At 39.6% G+C, this 19,743-nt stretch overlaps 1 protein-coding gene across 3 annotated transcripts in view; it reads right to left on the bottom strand.

Annotated features, from left to right (window-relative positions):
* The window catches only part of FAM120C (family with sequence similarity 120C), a 173,502-nt gene that overhangs the window by 66,587 nt on the left and 87,172 nt on the right, over window positions 1-19,743 (bottom strand). For all 3 annotated transcript variants that reach the window (XM_055339107.1, XM_055339106.1, XM_055339108.1), the window contains one exon: window positions 5,580-5,829. In XM_055339107.1, the coding sequence (XP_055195082.1) occupies window positions 5,580-5,829 (250 nt within the window). The remainder of the gene's footprint in view (window positions 1-5,579; window positions 5,830-19,743) is intronic.

Consider the following 19,743-nt stretch of genomic DNA (forward strand, 5'->3'; position numbering starts at 1 on the left):
CTCGTAAAACAATCAATGTGATTCATCATATCAGCAAGAGAAAAACCAAGAACCATATGATCCTCTCATTAGATGCAGAGAAAGCATTTGACAAAATACAGCATCCATTCCTGATCAAAACTCTTCAGAGTGTAGGGATAGAGGGAACTTTCCTCGACATCTTAAAAGCCATCTACGAAAAGCCCACAGCAAATATCATTCTCAATGGGAAGCACTGGGAGCCTTTCCCCTAAGATCAGGAACAAGACAGGGATGTCCACTCTCACCACTGCTATTCAACATAGTATTGGAAGTCCTAGCCTCAGCAATCAGACAACAAAAAGACATTAAAGGCATTCAAATTGGCAAAGAAGAAGTCAAACTCTCCCTCTTCGCCGATGACATGATACTCTACATAGAAAACCCAAAAGCCTCCACCCCAAGATTGCTAGAACTCATACAGCAATTTGGTAGCGTGGCAGGATACAAAATCAATGCCCAGAAATCAATGGCATTTCTATACACTAACAATGAGACTGAAGAAAGAGAAATTAAGGAGTCAATCCCATTTACAATTGCACCCAAAAGCATAAGATACCTAGGAATAAACCTAACCAAAGAGGTAAAGGATCTATACCCTAAAAACTATAGAACACTTCTGAAAGAAATTGAGGAAGACACAAAGAGATGGAAAAATATTCCATGCTCATGGATTGGCAGAATTAATATTGTGAAAATGTCAATGTTACCCAGGGCAATTTACACGTTCAATGCAATCCCTATCAAAATACCATGGACTTTCTTCAGAGACTTAGAACAAATTATTTTAAGATTTGTGTGGAATCAGAAAAGACCCCGAATAGCCAGGGGAATTTTAAAAAAGAAAACCATAGCTGGGGGCATCACAATGCCAGATTTCAGGTTGTACTACAAAGCTGTGGTCATCAAGACAGTGTGGTACTGGCACAAAAACAGACACATAGATCAATGGAACAGAATAGAGAACCCAGAAGTGGACCCTGAACTTTATGGTCAACTAATATTCGATAAAGGAGGAAAGACGATCCACTGGAAGAAAGACAGTCTCTTCAATAAATGGTGCTGGGAAAATTGGACATCCACATGCAGAAGAATGAAACTAGACCACTCTCTTGCACCATACACAAAGATAAACTCAAAATGGATGAAAGATCTAAATGTGAGACAAGATTCCATCAAAATCCTAGAGGAGAACACAGGCAACACCCTTTTTGAACTTGGCCACAGTAACTTCTTGCAAGATACATCCACGAAAGCAAAAGAAACAAAAGCAAAAATGAACTATTGGGACTTCATCAAGATAAGAAGCTTTTGCACAGCAAAGGATACAGTCAACAAAACTCAAAGACAACCTACAGAATGGGAGAAGATATTTGCAAATAACATATCAGATAAAGGGCTAGTTTCCAAAATCTATAAAGAACTTATTAAACTCAACAGCAAAGAAACAAACAATCCAATCATGAAATGGGCAAAAGACATGAAGAGAAATCTCACAGAGGAAGACATAGACATGGCCAACATGCACATGAGAAAATGCTCTGCATCACTTGCCATCAGGGAAATACAAATCAAAACCACAATGAGATACCACCTCACACCAGTGAGAATGGGGAAAATTAACAAGGCAGGAAACAACAAATGTTGGAGAGGATGCGGAGAAAAGGGAACCCTCTTACACTGTTGGTGGGAATGTGAACTGGTGCAGCCACTCTGGAAAACTGTGTGGAGGTTCCTCAAAGAGTTAAAAATAGACCTGCCCTACGACCCAGCAATTGCACTGTTAGGGATTTACCCCAAAGATTCAGATGCAATGAAACGCCGGGACACCTGCACCCCGATGTTTCTAGCAGCCATGTCCACAATAGCCAAACTGTGGAAGGAGCCTCGGTGTCCATCGAAAGATGAATGGATAAAGAAGATGTGGTTTATGTATACAATGGAATATTACTCAGCCATTAGAAACGACAAATACCCACCATTTGCTTCAACGTGGATGGAACTGGAGGGTATTATGCTGAGTGAAGTAAGTCAATCGGAGAAGGACAAACAGTGTATGTTCTCATTCATTTGGGGAATATGAATAATAGTGAAAGGGAATATAAGGGAAGGGAGAAGAAATGTGTGGGAAATATCAGAAAGGGACACAGAACATAAAGACTCCTAACTCTGGGAAATGAACTAGGGGTGGTGGAAGGGGAGGAGGGCGGGGGGTGGGGGTGAATGGGTGACGGGCACTGAGGGGGACACTTGACGGGATGAGCACTGGGTGTTATTCTGTATGTTGGTAAATTGAACACCAAATAAAAATTAATTTATTAAAAAAAGAAAATGTTATTACAATGCTGCAGGGTTCAATAAACTGGGGTTAATGTAATACAACATAATAAATGAGAATGATAATGTGAAAGAGGCCATAAGGCGGCTTCCTGAGAACCTTTATAATAAAAGGATGTTAAAAGGTTAAAGTAACTTATCCAAGCTATAAAGTCCCAATGCCAGAATTAAAGTCTGTCCAATTTCAAAAGTCAATGCTCTGTAATCCTCTGATGTCTCTTTGAGACTGACTTCTCTACACAAAAATTTACATTCTCTACATCAGCAAATAAACGAGAAAGTGTAATAGAAAACAGAATGTCATCCATAATCATAACAATGTATATCAAATACCTAGGATTTTATTTTATTTTATTTTATTTTTTAAAGATTTTATTTATTTATTCATGAGAGACAGAGAGAGAGAGAGAGGCAGAGACACAGGCAGAGGGAGAAGCAGGCTCCATGTAGGGAGCCAGACGTGGGACTCGATCCTGGTTCTCCAGGATCACGCCCTGGTCCAAAGGCAGGCATTTAACCATTGAGCCACTCAGGGATCCCCAATACCTAGGATTTTAAAATGCACAAGAACTCTATGGGAAAAAACCTAACTCTACTAAGACGTAAAGAAAGAGCCCTAAATAAAGGGAAAGGTAAACTATGATCTCTGGATGGGAGCACTTAGCATGATAAAGATGTCAACTCTCCCAAAATTCATCTATAAATTCAATTCATTGACCAAAAAATTCCAACAAGATTTTGTGGAAACTGGACTAATTCTAAATTATATGTTGAAGGATAAAGATCACATGATTAAAAAATAGTACATGTCTGACACAAGAAAAGTACAGAGTGGAGATTTGCCCAACCTGATATTAAGACAAATTAAGAGCCTAGAACAATTGAAACAATGTGATCCTAGTCAGAGATCAAATAAGCAATGGAAAAAAATGATACCAGCAATGTATTTGTGTATATATAAGAACTTGGTACATAAGAAAGGTGGTAATATACATCATGGGGTTTGAAGAGATCATTTAATAAATGGAGTTGGGAAAACTAACTTATTATTTCAAGAAAATAAAATCAGATCCTTTCTTACAGCATATATAGAATAAACAGCTACTATATTTAAGACCTGACATGAAAGTCAACATTATAAAAATATTAAAACAATGTAGAAAAGTATCTTTATGACCTAAGGGTAGGGAGGAGTTTATTAAATAAGATTTTTTAAAGATTTTATTCATTTATTCATGAGAGACACACAGAGAGAGAGGCAGAGACACAGAGGCAGAGACACAGGCAGAGGGAGAAGCAGGCTCCATGCAAGGAGCCCAACATGGGACTCGATCCCGGGACTCCAGGATCACGCCCCAGGCTGAAGGCAGGCGCCAAACCGCTGAGCCACCCAGGGATCCCTATTAAATAAGATTTTAAAAGCACACACCACAAGGGCACAATTTAAAGGATGTAACAAAACCAAACTTAAATATTTCTTAGTTGGGGTGAAATACACTGATGTCTGCAACTTATTTGGAAATGCATCCAAAAGGATGGGTAAATGGCTGGCTAGAGATGGATAGTTATATAGGATAAAGTTAAGTATAGTAAAATATGACTTATAGACTCTAAGTGGCGGTCATATTAGTGTTCACCATACTATTTTTCCAACTTTTCTATGTGTATGAAGTCATAACAATAAAAAAGCTGGTGAAAATGAACACTTTTGTTAGAAAAATATATTGTACATAGTTTTAAAAACAGTGACTGGAAAATATTTGATATACACACAGATATAGAAATGATATTTGCTATCATTGATATATCAATGATATATGCATGTATATACATACACATTTGATAAGAAACTTCTGTGATTAGCAAGAAAGACAAGTTACCTAAAAGAAAACTTGCAAGATAAAATAGATAGGCACTGCAGACAATGAGAAAACAAATGGCTAATACGTATAAAGTGGAAGCTCACCTCATCTGTAGTCAAAGAAATGCAAAGTAAAATAAAAGATACTACTTGAGAGGTGCCTGGGTGGTTCAGCCGGTTAGGTGTCTTGACTTTTGGTTTTGGCTCATATCACGATCTCGCAGTTGTGAGATCCAATCCTCTGTTGGGCTCTGCACCCAGTGCAGAATTTGCTTCACATTCTCTCTCCCTCTATCCCTCTTCCATCACTCTCTTAAATAAACAAATAAATAACTTTTTGATGCTACCTCAAGCCCACTGGACTGGCAAAAATTAAGAAGTTATATGATATCAGTACTGGTGATACTATGAAGAAATAGAAACCCTTATGCATTGTTCACAAGACTATAAATTAGTACAGATGTGATCTAGAGCAACTTGGCAATATGTGGTGAAAAGCTTATATGCATATTCCATAGGATCCATGAATTCTACTGAGTATACACTTCAGATAAACTGACACAGGAACACACAAAAAACAAAGACATCTATGAAGATATTTCCTGCAACACTGTTTGTAACACCCAAGAACTGGATATCAATAAAATACTGTGGAATTACTATTTGCTGGAACATAATCCAGCAGTCTTGAGGAATGAACCATGTATAAATATGGACAAATGTCAAAAATAACAGAGCGAAAAAAATAAGGAATAGAATGAGATGTGAGCACCTTTCATGTTAAAAAAAATGGAAAAAAATCTACACAAACAACCCTATAGACTGTGTATGGATACACATATGTCTAAATAAATACACAGAAAATGGCTTGGAAGGACACACACCAAATACCCCAGAGTGGATAACTACAGGAAGAGAAGGGAATTAGATCATGAATAAAGACTGAAGGGCACAAAAACCAAACATAAAACCAAATATAAAAGTTCACATAGAGGGATGCCTGGGTTTAGTGGTTGAGCATCTGCCTTAGGCTTAGGGCATGATCCCGGGGTCCTGGGATGGAGTCCCACATTGGGCTCCCTGAGGGGAGCCTGCTTCTCCTCTCCCTATGTCTCTGCCTCTCTCTGTGTGTCTCTCATGAATAAATAAGATCTTTAAAAAACGTTCACATAGATCATGAACTAATGATGAGAGAGGATCATAAACTGAGGAGACTGCCATAGTGATCAACTTCAGTGTTTCTGAATTCTAAGCTACACATAAAACAAAAACCTCCCTGTACCAAAACACTATAAAAACATATGTTTAAAGGAAAAGTGAAAAAAGTAAAAGAGAAATGAACTGGCTGTATTACATCGCTTACCGGAGTACACAGCACATGAGCAGCAGATGGGTTGGGACATTGGCTGGATTGAGCATGCTGGGTGTATCTGACTTCATACAGGCCAGGAAGGCCCTCATCCTTCTGTTCTTGTCCTCAACTGCTTTGCCTAGCCAGAGCTTCTTGAGGTTTGGGCAAGTCCATTCCCGAAATGTTAGTGCAGACACCAGCTCAGGGGTTTGAGGTGACTTCCCTTTATAGGCAGACCACTCTTTGAGGATCACTGAAGGAACTAGAAAACAGAAATTGAGGAAAAACAGGCTCTAGAAAATTTCTGAGCATTTCTGCAAATGGCCATAACTGACAAGATCTGTCACATTTCAACATCTTTTTATTTTTTGTTACCATAATTTTTATTGTTAGCAGTAGTAACAGTAGGAGTAGTAAGCACTTATTAGATACTTGATATGTATTGAATATTTTACATATAAATGTAAATCTCATTTACTTCTCAGAATTCTAATCCTGAGAGAGAAGCATTATAACTATGTTATCACAAAACATAGTGCTCAATTTTCAGATGAAGAAATAAAGGCTCAAAGTCACATTAATCACATTGAAACTCATTTAAGTAAATGTACCAGCAAGGAAAGCAAGCTAGCAAGGAAAGAAGTCCAAGGAAGAATTATATAAATATCTGGCTTCATAACAGACTATGGGACACTCCAAAAGATTTTTTAAATTTCACCAAATTCTCAAAAAACCAACATCTTTTAGATTTTTGAAGGTTTAACAGACAAGGAAAACATGGCTTCTGTCTACTTCTAGTATATCTCAGGCTCTTAATATGGCCTCTTTTACTTAAGACGCCTAGCATCTACTCAATTACCCAAGACCTGGAAGTCATCCCAGAGTCCGTACTTTCCTTCACCAACTACACATCTGCGTATTTCCAAGGTCCTGCTGATTTGATTACTTTATTATCCTTTATATCTGTTCTCTTTTCTTCATCACAACAAATATTGCAGAGGTTCAGATCTCATTACTTTTACCTGACAAGAGTCTTCAGACTGCTGTCCCTGCCTTCATCATATCTGGTCTACCTCATATGTATGCTCCACAACAGTGAGAGTGTTCTTTTTAACAAACTTTTTGATTTGAAATAATTATATAAATCCACAGGGAGTTGCAAAGATAGTTGAGAGAGGGTCCTGTGTACACTTTACCCGGTTTCCCCCAATGGTCATATTTAAAACAATAATAATATAAAAGCCAGGAGGTTGACATAGGTATAATTGTATGTATAGTTCTATAATCATGTGTAGATTTGTATAACCACCACTGCAATTGAGAGACAGAACTATTCAATTACCACAAAGATCTCCCTTATGTTACCCCTTTCATGGTCACACCCAACACCCTCAGCACCATTCCTAATCCCTGGCAACCACTAATCTGTTCCCAATCCCTACAATTTTGTCAACTTGAGATTGTTATATAAACGGAATCATATAGTATGCAACCTTCTGAGATTGGCATTTGCACTTGGCATAATGCCATTAAGATTCATCCATGTTGTATATATCAATACCTTTCTTTGCCAAGTACTACTCCATGGTATGGATGTACCACAGTTTAACCATTCATCTTTTGAAGGACATTTGGGGGCAGCCCGGATGGCTCAGTGGTTTAGCGCCGCCTTCAGCCCAGGGCCTGATCCTAGAGACCCGGGATCAAGTCCCATGTTGGGCTCCCTGCATGGAGCCTGCTTCTCCCTCTGCCTGTGTCTCTGCGCCTGTCTCTCATAAATAAATAAAACCTTTTACAAAAAATGAAGGACATTTGGGTTGTTTCCAGTTTGGAGCTATTATGACTAAAAGCTACTATGAATATTTGTTTATAAGTTCCTACAGGAAAATAAGTCATTTCTCTGGCATAAATGCCCAAAAGTGTAAGTGCTACGTTGTACAATAAGTCTATTTTGAGTTTTGAAAGGAAATGCCAAATTATTTTCTAGAGTGATGGTACCATTTTATATTCTACCAGCAATTTGTGGGTGATCTAGTTTCTCCACATCCAATCCAGCATGCAGTGTTATCACCATTCTTCATTTTAGCCATTCTGATAGGCATATAGTTAGTTATATCTCATTGTGATTTGAATTTGCAATTCTTTAATGGGTAATGATGTTAAACATCTTTTCATGTCTTTATTTGCCACATATATAATTTCTTCAGGGAAATGTCTGCAGTCTTTTGCTGATCTTCTAATTGGACTGTTTTCATAATGTTCAGTTCTGAGAGTCCTTCATATATTTTAGATAGTAATCTAGATGTGTGGTACTTGTTCACCTACGCATGTCCAATTAATCTACTACCATTTGTTAAAAGGACTGTCTTTCCTCTAACAAAGTACTTCTGCAGCACTGTCAAAAATGTTGGCTGCAAATGTATGGGCTATTTATGGTTTCCCTATTCTGTTCTACTGCTCTCTATATCTGTACCACTACTAATACCACACAGTCTTAATTATTATAGCTACACAGTAAGTTTTAAAAATCAAAGTAAAGTGATTGCTTCTAACTGATTCCTTTCCAAAAATGTTTTAGCTGTTCTAGTTCCTTTCTCTTTCCATATATATATGATTATATTTATATTATATAAGATTATATATAAGATTATATATGTAATATATAAATTAGAAAATTAGATATATTATTCATACATATATAAATAAATAAATAATCTTGTATATATCTACAAAGAATTCTGCTGGGATATAAAGAAGAATTGGTGTTAAACTTCTTTACCAATTTGGAGAGAATTAACATTTTACCATGTTGAGCCTTCAAATTCATGGAGGTCTTTGTCTCTCCATTTATGTAGTCCATCACTGATTTCTTTCATCAGTATTTTATAATTTTCAGCATATAGATCTTGAACATCATTTGTGAAATTTATACCTAACTATTTCATTTTCTTTGGAGGAATTATAAATGGCATTTTGTTTTTTTTTTATGTCAGTTCCTCCTATTCATCGTCAGTATATAGAAATATAATTAATTTCTGTATATTTATTGTGTATCCTACAACCTAGATGAACTCACTTATCAGTACTAGGAATTTTGTTGTAGATTGTGATTTTCTACAGACGATGTCATCTACAACTAGGGGCAGTTTCATTTCTTCCTTTCTGATCTGTATGCGCTTTATATCATTTTCTTGCCTTTCTATGCTGGCTAGAAGTTCCAGTACTATGCTGCAGAGCAGAAGGGAGAGCATAACTGGCCTTGCTCCTGATTTAGGAAAAAAAACACTTAGTCTTTCACCATTAAGTGTAATGATAGCTGTATAGTTTTTGTAGATGTTCTTTATGAAGTTGAAGGAATTCTCCTCTATTCCTAGTCTTCTGAGAGGTTTTTTTTTTATCATGCATTGTTCAATTTTGTTAAATATTTTTCTGCATCCACAGAGATGACGAGAATTATCTTTTTTTTTCTTTATCCTGTTTATGTGGTGGATTGCAAAGACTGATTTTTCAAATAATGAACCAGTCTTGCAAGATGCAATAAACCCTACTGGGCTATGGTATGTAATTATTTTATATATTGTTGAATTCTACTGACGAATATCTTGTTAAGAACACTTACATCTATGTTGATGAAGGATACCAGTCTGAAATACAGTTTTTATATATTGTCTTTACCTGGTTTTAGTACTGGGGTAATACCGACTTCATACTATGAATTGGCAAGTGTTCTCTCCTATTTTCTGAAAAAGATTTATGTAGAACTGATGGCAATTTAAAAAAATATATTGTCCATAATAAGTGTCTGACTATGCAAAGCAATGTTGGAAATAAAGATTTATACGACAGACTCTATGTATTCTTTTTTTAAAAAACATATTATGGAGGGCTGCCTGGCTGGCTTAGACAGAAGAGCATCCAACTCTTGATTGTAAGGTTGTGAGTACAAGTCCCATGCTGGGTGTAGAGATTACATAAATTTTTTTTTAAAATTTACTATTAGGCAGCCCAGGTGGCTGAGCGGTTTAGCACCTCCCTCTGGCCCAGGGCGTGATCCTGGAGATCTCGGATGGAGTCCCACGTCAGGATCCCTGAGTGTAGTCTGCTTCTGTCTCTGCCTCTCTCTCTGTCTCTCATAAATAGATAAATAAAATCTTTTAAAAAATTTACTATTGAGGGTGCCTCGGTGGCTCAGTGGTTGACTGTCTGCTTTGGCTCAGGTCATGATACAGGGGTCCTGGGACCGAGTCCCGCATCAGGCTCCCGAAAGGGAGTCTGCTTCTCCCTCTGCCTATATCCTGCCTCTCTCAGTGTCTCTCATTAATAAATAAAATCCTTAAAAAATTTTATTACTGAAATATAACCAACATACAATGTTATATTATTACTTTTAGGTGTATAACATAGGGATTTGAAAATTATTTGTTGGGGGAGAGGCAAGATGGCCGAAGAGTAGGATCCCCAAGTCACCTGTCCCCACCAACTTACCGAGGTAACTTTCAAATCATCCGGAAAACCTATGAATTCGACCTGAGACGTAAAGAGAGAACAGCTGGAATGCTACAGAGAGAAGAGTTCAGATTCTAACAAGGTAGGAAGACGGAAAAAAAAAATTAAAAAGAATATTGAGGGGGAGGGGTCCCACGAGGAGCCCGGCTAAGGCCGGGGGACATGAGCCTCCAAGTCAGGAAAGCCCAGTCCCGGAGAAGCAGGAACTTTTACAATCTTCCCGGACGGAAAGGCACTCGCAGGGAACTCTGGCAGGAACCAGGAGGGGCAGTGGAGCCTCCAGGTTCCCCGGATCACTAACAGAGGAAGTACGCCCCGGGGAGAGCTCACCACATGCTGCAGGCCAAGCTTGGTAAAGGGCTAGAGCGCGTGCCAGCGGCGCCTCAGAGAAGCTAAGGCAGCAGCTCAGGCGGCGGCTTCGCGTGGAGGGGGCTGCATGTCCTGGGAGTGCAATTCCAGTGCCGCAGGCCCCGGATCCCAGGGCGCCGGGGGACACAGCCTGGGATCCTGGGCTCTCACTGGGAAAAGAGGGAGGCCGGAGGGGCACAGAGAGGATGCTCCTGCCGCCCGGGGGGCCCTGGCTGTTCAGATTAGTGCCCCCTGCCCTGGAGCATCCAAGCCCCTGCAGACTGGGAGACTGGAGTAGTTACTGTGGGAGCTGACTCCAGGACTGGAGATCTGGCCGCTGCCAGTGTTGTTATTCTTCCTGGTGTCACCCGTTGCCTGAGTGTCAGGGACACCAGGGAACAGGGGCCTCACAGGACAAACAGCTCCCACTGAGCAATACACCTGGAAGGGGTCAGGGCAGCTCCCCCAGGTGCACACACCTGAGAATCAGACAGAGGGCCCCTCCCAATGAAGATGAGCTGGAAGGACAGAGGAAGCACAAGTTCTTGACCAAGTAGCGCTGGAAAGCTGCAGGGGAAGTCGAGGAATTTACAATATATAAAAGGAAAGGATACCCTTCCTTGTTTTGTTTTTGTTTTTTGTTCTTTGTTTTTTTTTCCCTTTTCTTTTTTTCTCCTTTTTGTCTCCTTCATTTTGCCAGTACAACTTATTTTTAGCCACTCTGCACTGAGCAAAAGGACTAGAAAGAACTCATCACAAAAGAATCAGAAACAGTACTCGCTCCCACAAAGTTGCAAAATTTGGATTACACTTCGATGTCAGAAAGCCAATTCAGAAGCACAATTATAAAGCTACTGGTGGCTCTGAAAAAAGCATAAAGGATTCAAGAGACTTCATGACTGCAGAATTTAGACCTAATCAGACCGAAATTAAAAATCAATTAAATGAGATACAATCCAAACTGGATCTCCTAACTATGAGGGTTAATGAGGCAGAAGAACGCGTGAGTGACATACAAGACAAGTTGATGGCAAGGAAGGAAGCTGAGGAAAAAAGAGAAAAACAATTAAAAGACCACGAGGAAAGGTTAAGGGAAATAAATGACAGGCTCAGAAGGAAAAATCTACGTTTAATTGGGGTTCCAGAGGGCGCCTAGAGGGACAGAGGACCAGAAGGCATATTTGAACAAATCATAGCTGAGAATTTCCCTAATTTTGGGAGGGAAACAGGTATTCAGACCCAGGAGATCGAGAGATCCCGCCCTAAAATCAATAAAAACTGTAAAACACCCCAACATTTAATAGTGAAACTTGTAAATTCCAAAGATAAAGTAAAGATCCTTAAAGCAGCAAGAGACAAGAGATCCCTAACTTACATGGGGAGAAGTATTAGGTTAACAGCAGACCTCTCCACAGAGACCTGGCAGGCCAGGAAGGCCTGGCAGGATATATTCAGGGTCCTAAAGAAGAACATGGAGCCAAGAATACTCTATCCAGCAAGACTCTCATTCAGAATAGAAGGAGAGATAAAGAGCTTCCAAGATAGGCAGAAACTGAAAGAATATGTGATCACCAAACCAGCTCTGCAAGAAATATTAAGGGGGACTCTGTAAAAGAAAGTGGAAGCCCAAAGAAATAACCAACAAAAACAGGGACTGAATAGGTATCATGATGACACTAAATTCATATCTTTCAATAGTAACTCTGAATGTGAATAGGCTTAATGATCCCATCAAAAGGCGCAGAGTTTCAGACTGGATCTATTTGCTGTCGACAAGAGACCCATTTTAGACATAAGGACACCTACAGCCTGAAAATGAAAGGTTGGAGAAACATTAACCATTCAAATGGTCCTCAAAAGAAAGCAGGGGTGGCAATCCTCATATCACATAAATTAAAGTTTATCCCAAAGACTGTAGTAAGAGATGAAGAGGGACACTATATCATACTTAAAGGATCTATCCAACACGAGGACCTAACAATCATGAATCTTTATGCCCCTAATGTGGGAGCTGCGAAGTATATCAATCAATTAATAAGCAAAGTAAAGACATACTTAGCTAATAATACACTAATACTGGGAGACTTCAACACGGCGCTTTTTGCAAATGACAGACCTTCTAAAAACAACATCTCCAAAGAAACTAGAGCTTTCAATGATACACTGGACCAGATGGATTTCACGGATATTTACAGAAATTTACATCCAAACGCAACTGAATACACATTCTTCTCAAGTGCACATGGAACTTTCTCCAGAAGAGACCACATACTGGGTCACAAATCAGGTCTCAACCGATACCAAAAGATTGGGATTGTCCCCTGCATATTTCAGCCCATAACACTTTGAAACTTGAACTCAATCACAAGAAGAAATTTGGAAGAAATTCAAACACATGGAGGTTAAAGAACATCCTGCTAAAAGATCAAAGGGTCAACCAGGAAATTAGAGAGGAATTAAAAAGATTCATGGAAACTAATGAGAATGAAGATACAACCATTCAAAATCTCTGGGATACAGCAAAAGCAGTCCTAAGGGGGAAATATATCGCAATACAAGCATCCATCCAAAAACTGGAAAAAAACTCAAATAGAAAGCTAACCTTGCACCTAAAGGAACTGGAGAAAGTTAAGCAAATAAGACCTACACCCAGCAGCAGAAGAGAGTTAATAAAGAATCAAGCAGAACTCAATGAAATAGAGACCAGAAGAACTGTGGAACAGATCAACAAAACCAGGAGTTGGTTCTTTGAAAGAATTAATAAGATAGATAAACCATTGGCCAGCCTTATTAAAAAACAAAACAGAAAAGACTCAAATTAATAAAATCACGAATGAAAAAGGAGAGATCACAACCAACACCAGGGAAATACAAACGATTGTAAAAACATATTATGAGCAGCTATACGCCAATAAATTAGGCAATCTAGAAGAAATGGACGCATTTCTGGAAAACCACAAACTACCAAAACTGGACCAGGAAGAAATAGAAAACCTGAACAGGCCAATAACCAGGGAGGAAATTGAAGCACTCATCAAAAACCTCCCAAGACACAAAAGTCCAGGGCCAGATGGCTTCCCAGGCAAATTCTATCAAACGTTTAAAGAAGAAACCATACCTATTTTACTAAAGCTGTTCAGAAAGATAGAAAGAGATGGAGTACTTCCAAACTCGTTCTATGAGGCCAGCATCACCTTCATTCCAAAACCAGACAAAGACCCCACCAAAAAGGAGAATTATAGACCAATATCCCTGATGAACATGGATGCAAAAATTCTCAACAAGATACTAGCCAATAGGATCCAACAGTACATTAAGAAGATTATTCACCATGACCACAAGTGGGATTTATCCCCGGGATGCAAGGCTTGCTCAACACTCGCAAAGCAATCGACGTGACAGATCATATCCACAAGAGAAAAAACAAGAACCATAGGATGCTCTCAATAGCAAAGAAAGCATTTGACAAAAGACAGCATCCAGGCCTGATCAAAACTCTGAAGAGTGTAGAATAGAGGGAACATTCCTCATCATCTTAAAAGCTATCAATGAAAAGCCCACAGCCAATATCATTCTCAATGGGGAAACACTGGGAGCCATTCTCCTAAGATCAGGAACAAGACAGGGATGTCTACTCTCACCACTTCTATTCAACATAGGACTAGAAGTCCTAGTCTCAGCAATCAGGCAACAAAAAGAAACAAAAGGCGTTCAAATTGGCAAAGAAGAAGTCAAACTCTCCCTCTTTGCAGATGACATGATACTGTACATAAAAAAAAACCAAAAGACTCCACTCCAACGTTGCTAGAACTCATACAGCAATTCGGCAGTGTGGCAGGATACAAAATCAATGCCCAGAAATCAGTGGCATTTCTATACACTAACAATGAGACTGAAGAAAGAGAAATTAAGGAGTCATTCCCATTTACAATTGCACCAAATAGCATAAAATACCTAGGAATAAACCTAACCAAAGAGATAAAGGATCTATACCCTAAAAACTACAGAACACTTCTGAAAGAAATGGAGGAAGACCCAAAGAGATGGAAAAATATTCCACGCTCATTGATTAGAAGAATTAGTATTGTGAAAATGTCAATGCTACCCAAGGCAATTTACACATTTAATGCAATCCCTATCAAAATACCATGGACTTTCTTCAGAGAGTGGAACAAATCATCTTAAGATTTGTGTGGAATCAGAAAAGACCCTGAATAGCCAGGGGAATATTGAAAAAGAAAACCAGAGCCGGGGGCATCACAATGACAGATTTCAGGTTGTACCACAAAGCTGTGGTCATAAAGACAGTGTGGTACTGGCACAAAAGTAGACACATAGATCAATGGAACAGAATAGAGAATATAGAAATGGGGCCTCAACTCTATGGTCAACTAATATTCGACAAAGCAGGAAAGACTATCCACTGGAAGAAGGACAGTCTCTTCAATAAATGGTGCTGGGAAAATTGGACAGCCACATGCAGAAGAATGAAACTAGACCATTCTCTTACACCATTCACAAAGATAAACTCAAAATGGATGAAAGATCCTTTTTTAAAAGAGATTTTATTTATTTATTCATGAGAGACACAGAGAGAGGCAGAGACACAGGCAGAGGGAGAAGCAGGCTCCACGCAGGGAGCCCAATGCGCGACTCGATCCTGGGACCCCAGGATCACGCCCTGGGCCAAAGACAGACACTAAACCGCTAGGCCACCCAGGGATCCCCAGATGAAAGATCTAAATGTGAGACAAGAATCCGTCAAAATCCTAGAGGAGAACACAGGCAACACCCTATTTGAACTTGGCCACAGGAACTTCTTGCCCGATACATCTATGAAGGCAAGGGTAACAAAAGTAAAAATGAATTATTGGGTCTTCAAGATAAAAAGCTTCTGCACAGTCAAAGAAACAGTCAACAAACTAAAAGACAACCTACAGAATGGGAGAAGATATTTGCAAATGACATATCAGATAAAGGGCTAGTATCCAAGACCTATAAAGAACTTATTAAACTCAGCAGCAAAGATATAAACAATCCAATCATGAAATGGGCAAAAGACCTGAACAGAAATCTCACAGAGGAAGACATTGACATGGCCAACAAGCACATGAGAAAATGCTCCGCATCATTTGCCATCAGGGAAATACAAATCAAAACCACAATGAGATACCACCTCACACCAGTGAGAATGGGGAAAAGTAACAAGACGGGAAACAACAAATGTTGGAGAGGATGCGGAGAAAGGGGAACCCTCTTGCACTGTTGGTGGGAATGTGAACTGGTGCAGCCACTCTGGAAAACTGTGTGGAGGTTCCTCAAAGAGTTAAAAATACACCTGCCCTACGACCCAGCAATTGTACTGCTGGGGATTTACCCCAAACATACAGAGGCAGTGAAACGTCGGGACACCTGCACCCCAATGTTTATAGCAGCCATGTCCACAATAGCCAAACTGTGCAAGGAGCCTCAGTGTCCATCGAATGATGAATGGATAAAGATGATGTGGTGTGTGTATACAATGGAATACTACTCAGCCATTAGAAATGACAGATACCCACCATTTGCTTCAACGTGGATGGAACTGGAGGGTATTATGCTGAGTGAAGCAAGTCAGTCAGAGAAGGACAAGCATTCTATGGTCTCATTCCTTTGGGGAATATAAAAAATAGTGAAAGGGAATAAAGGGGAAAGGAGAGAAAATGAGTGGGAAATATCAGTGAAGGTGACAGAACATGAGAGACTCCTAACTCTGGGAAACGAATAAGGGGTAGTGGAAAGGGAGGTGGGTGGGGGGTTGGGGTGAATGGGTGACAGGCACTGAGGGGGGAACTTGATGGGATGAGCAGTGGGTGATATGCTACATGTTGAAAATTGAACTCCGATTTAAAAAAAAGCTAATGGAGGGCAGCCCGGGTGGCTCAGCGGTTTAGCGCCGCCTTCAGCCCAGGGCTTGATCCTGGAGACCTGGGATGGAGTCCCGTGTCGGGCTCCCTGCATGGAGCCTGGAGCCTGCTTCTCCCTCTGCCTGTGTCTCTGCCTCTCTCTCTCTGTGTGTGTGTGTGTGTGTGTGTGTCTGACTCTAATGGATGGATAAATAGAATCTTTTAAAAAAATAAAAATAAAATAAAAATAAATTTAAAAAGCTAATGGAAGTGAAAATACCTTCAGTACATTAAGAAGACATGGTTGGCATATTGGTTTTGAGTCTCTGTTCAAACTCTAAAGTCGGCCCATGAGCATACTAGTTTCTAGGACCAGAAAGACCAAAACTATTCATTGTTAATTTAAAGTATTTGTAGAGGGACACCTGGGTGGCTCTGGTTGTCTGCCATCAGCTCAGGGCAGGATCCCGGAGTTCCGGGATCGAGTCCCACGTAAGGCTCCCTGCATGGAACCTGCTTCTCTTCCCTCTGCCTATGTCTCTGCCTCTCTCTGTGTCTCTCGTGAATAAATAAAATCTAAAAAATAAAAATAAAAAATAAAGTATTTGTAGAATTTTCCAATGAAAAATGCTAGACTCTTAGATTCTATGGCAGGTGTCTGTTTGTTTGTTTTCCTACCTAACCAGCAACCTTTCCTTGTTCCATCCAGTAACAACACCTCAAATTTCCAAGGATATACTGCTATTCCATTTCTGGAAGTTTTCTCAAGTGCTCCGTTCCCGCAGCCAGCTCACTGAGATTTGTTAACTGTCATTATCATAGATTTTATTTGTTTGTTTGCTTGTCCTCTAAAGACTCCTTTTACTTCTGACAAATCCAGCATGATTAATTGAATACAAAAATGGCCATACTTGTTCGCATCTTCCTGTATCTATACTTTCTACAGCTCCTCCCACTAAGAGATGGATAGGTTTCTCCACCCTTCAAATCTGGACTAGGTTTTGTTTTGGCCTATAGACTTTTGCAGAAGTGATAATTATGCCAGTTCTTAGCATAGGCCTCAAGAAGGCTTGCATACTTCCGCTCAGTCTTGAACCCCTGGAACTACCATGAGAACAAGCCTGGACTAGCCTTCTGGAAGATGAGACCCCGTTGTCCAGTTGTCCCGCTATACCAGACAAGACCATCCTAGACCTGTTAACCCCAGCCAACCCACCAGCAGACTACAAGTACACAAGCCTAGCCAAGATCAGCCAAGCCTGGTCCAACAGCAGAGATATGCAGCCAACCCATAGATTCATAAACAATAATAAATGATTTGGTTTCAAGCCACTGAGTTTGAGGATGGTTTACTATGCAGTAGTTGCCAATTCACATATCCAGCAATACAGTACAAATTGTATTTTATGCAGGATCAAATTGCTCTGGTTGTAGGAGGCCAGAATATCTAGTCTTCTTCAGAATATCTAATCTTTTTCGGAATATCTAGTCTTCTGTACTGCCTCTCTGATTTCTTCTTCATTTCCTCCCTTAGTCTGTCTCTTAAAATAAGCCTTTCTTAGAGTTTCTATTCTCAGCCATCTTCTCAGTATTCTTTCTCCTTGGTGAGATTCATCCCTTCCCATGGCTTCAACTCTTACCTTTATATAGATGACTTCCAAATCTACCTCTAACTGACCTCTACTGAGGAGTTCAGATGAGTTCAAATGATCTGCTGGGCAAGTCCAGCAAACCCCCCCAAAAAGCATACCTCATTGTGTTTAAATATGAAGACTTGCTACCAATCCTACATTGTTTCCTATTTCTCCTCCTATCTCCAGCTTGATTCCTCTACTTCTGGTTAATGTCACCACTATCCTCATCACCCAGGCCAGAAACCTCATCATCCCAGATTCTCCTCATCCACCATATCTGATCATTCTGCTGCAGTGTCATATCTGTCCCTTCCTCCCCATCTTTACAGCCCACTCTGATGCTTCCTTTTTCTTCCTCCTTTTCACCTCCTTTTTTCTTGCTATCAAAGTTTGATCAGTGGTCCAGCAATATTAGCACCATTTGGGGGCCTATTAGAAATGCAGAATATTGAGACCCACCTCAGATCTACTCAATCAGAATCTGCATTTTAACACGATCCCTAGGTGATTCATATGCATACGAGGGTACAATAAACAACTCCCTAGCTGAGTCTTAATCTGGATAGGTAGAGGTGCCCACCAGTTTATAACCTATGCACCATGACAGTGGCACTCAAGTCTGGTTGAATACCTGAGAAGTCTTCAATTTTCCATTTACTTTTTCATGGTTTAATTTTTTTAAAAGAATATAACATTTATTAGTTGTATTTTCAATACAGAAATACAAAGAAAAAAGCTAAAATTGGCCCATGCCTTGCTCAGATAACTCCAAATGACATTTTCTTTTTTTAAAACAGGAAAATTTACCTAAAGATAGATAATTAAAACAATAAAAATGTACAAAGTGATGCCAGAAACTTCTAGCACCACCCCAATCCCAACCATTCTCAAATATAGCCATTCTTAGAATTAATCTTCCGGGAAGTAATTAACCTTCCAGGAAATAACTAGGCATATACCTGCATATATTCATCTGTTTACTCTTTTGTTTAAAAAGCATAAATTACTCCCACTGAGTCATCATAATTTTTTGTACTTAATGTATCTTAGAGATATTTCTTTATGAGCATACGCACACTTTCATAATTTCTAATACTACATAGTATTCCATTAGATGGATGATTTTATCAGATCAGTTCCCTATGGAGAAGTGCTTTGATTGCTTCCAGTTTTAGCTATTACAAACAAGGCTGCAATGATCATCCAGGGACATATGTTTTGGTGAACTTCTGCAATGATATCCATAGGGTACATTTTTAATGGCAAGATTACTGAGTATAATGATTAGATGCTTCTGTTTAGCAAGTTAAAAAGAAAAAGCCACTGAGAAAAAAAAGAAACTGAGCCACTCAGTTTCTTTTAGTTTCCATGTTCTGCAATCCCTACTTTATCCAAGTAGATTTTTAAGTGCAATCCCCGGACCAGCAGCCTCAGCAGCATCTGGGAACTTCTTACAAAAGGGAATTCTTGGTCCCTACCTCAGATCTACAGAATTTGAAATTCTGAGGATGCAGATAAGCAATTTGTGTTTTAACAAACTAGGTAATTCTGATGCACACTAAAGGCTGAGAAACATTGCTGTAGGCAAGGTAACCATGAGATGGCTGCCAGTGGCCATGGACACAGTCTCTTCCTTTAAGTTCAGCAAAAACTTCTGATCCAGTCTTTCATATGAGCAGGACTCCCAGGGTGCACCCTAATTGGCTGACTTACATTACAAATCTCCCCTGAAGTAATAACGTCTGTGGCCAGACATACTAGAATCAGTTTACCCCATAATACATGGACTATGAGTGGGAAGAA

The sequence above is a fragment of the Nyctereutes procyonoides genome, unplaced genomic scaffold, assembly GCF_905146905.1.
Source record: "Nyctereutes procyonoides isolate TBG_1078 unplaced genomic scaffold, NYPRO_anot_genome, whole genome shotgun sequence".
In the NCBI taxonomy this organism is placed as follows: Eukaryota; Metazoa; Chordata; class Mammalia; order Carnivora; family Canidae; genus Nyctereutes; species Nyctereutes procyonoides.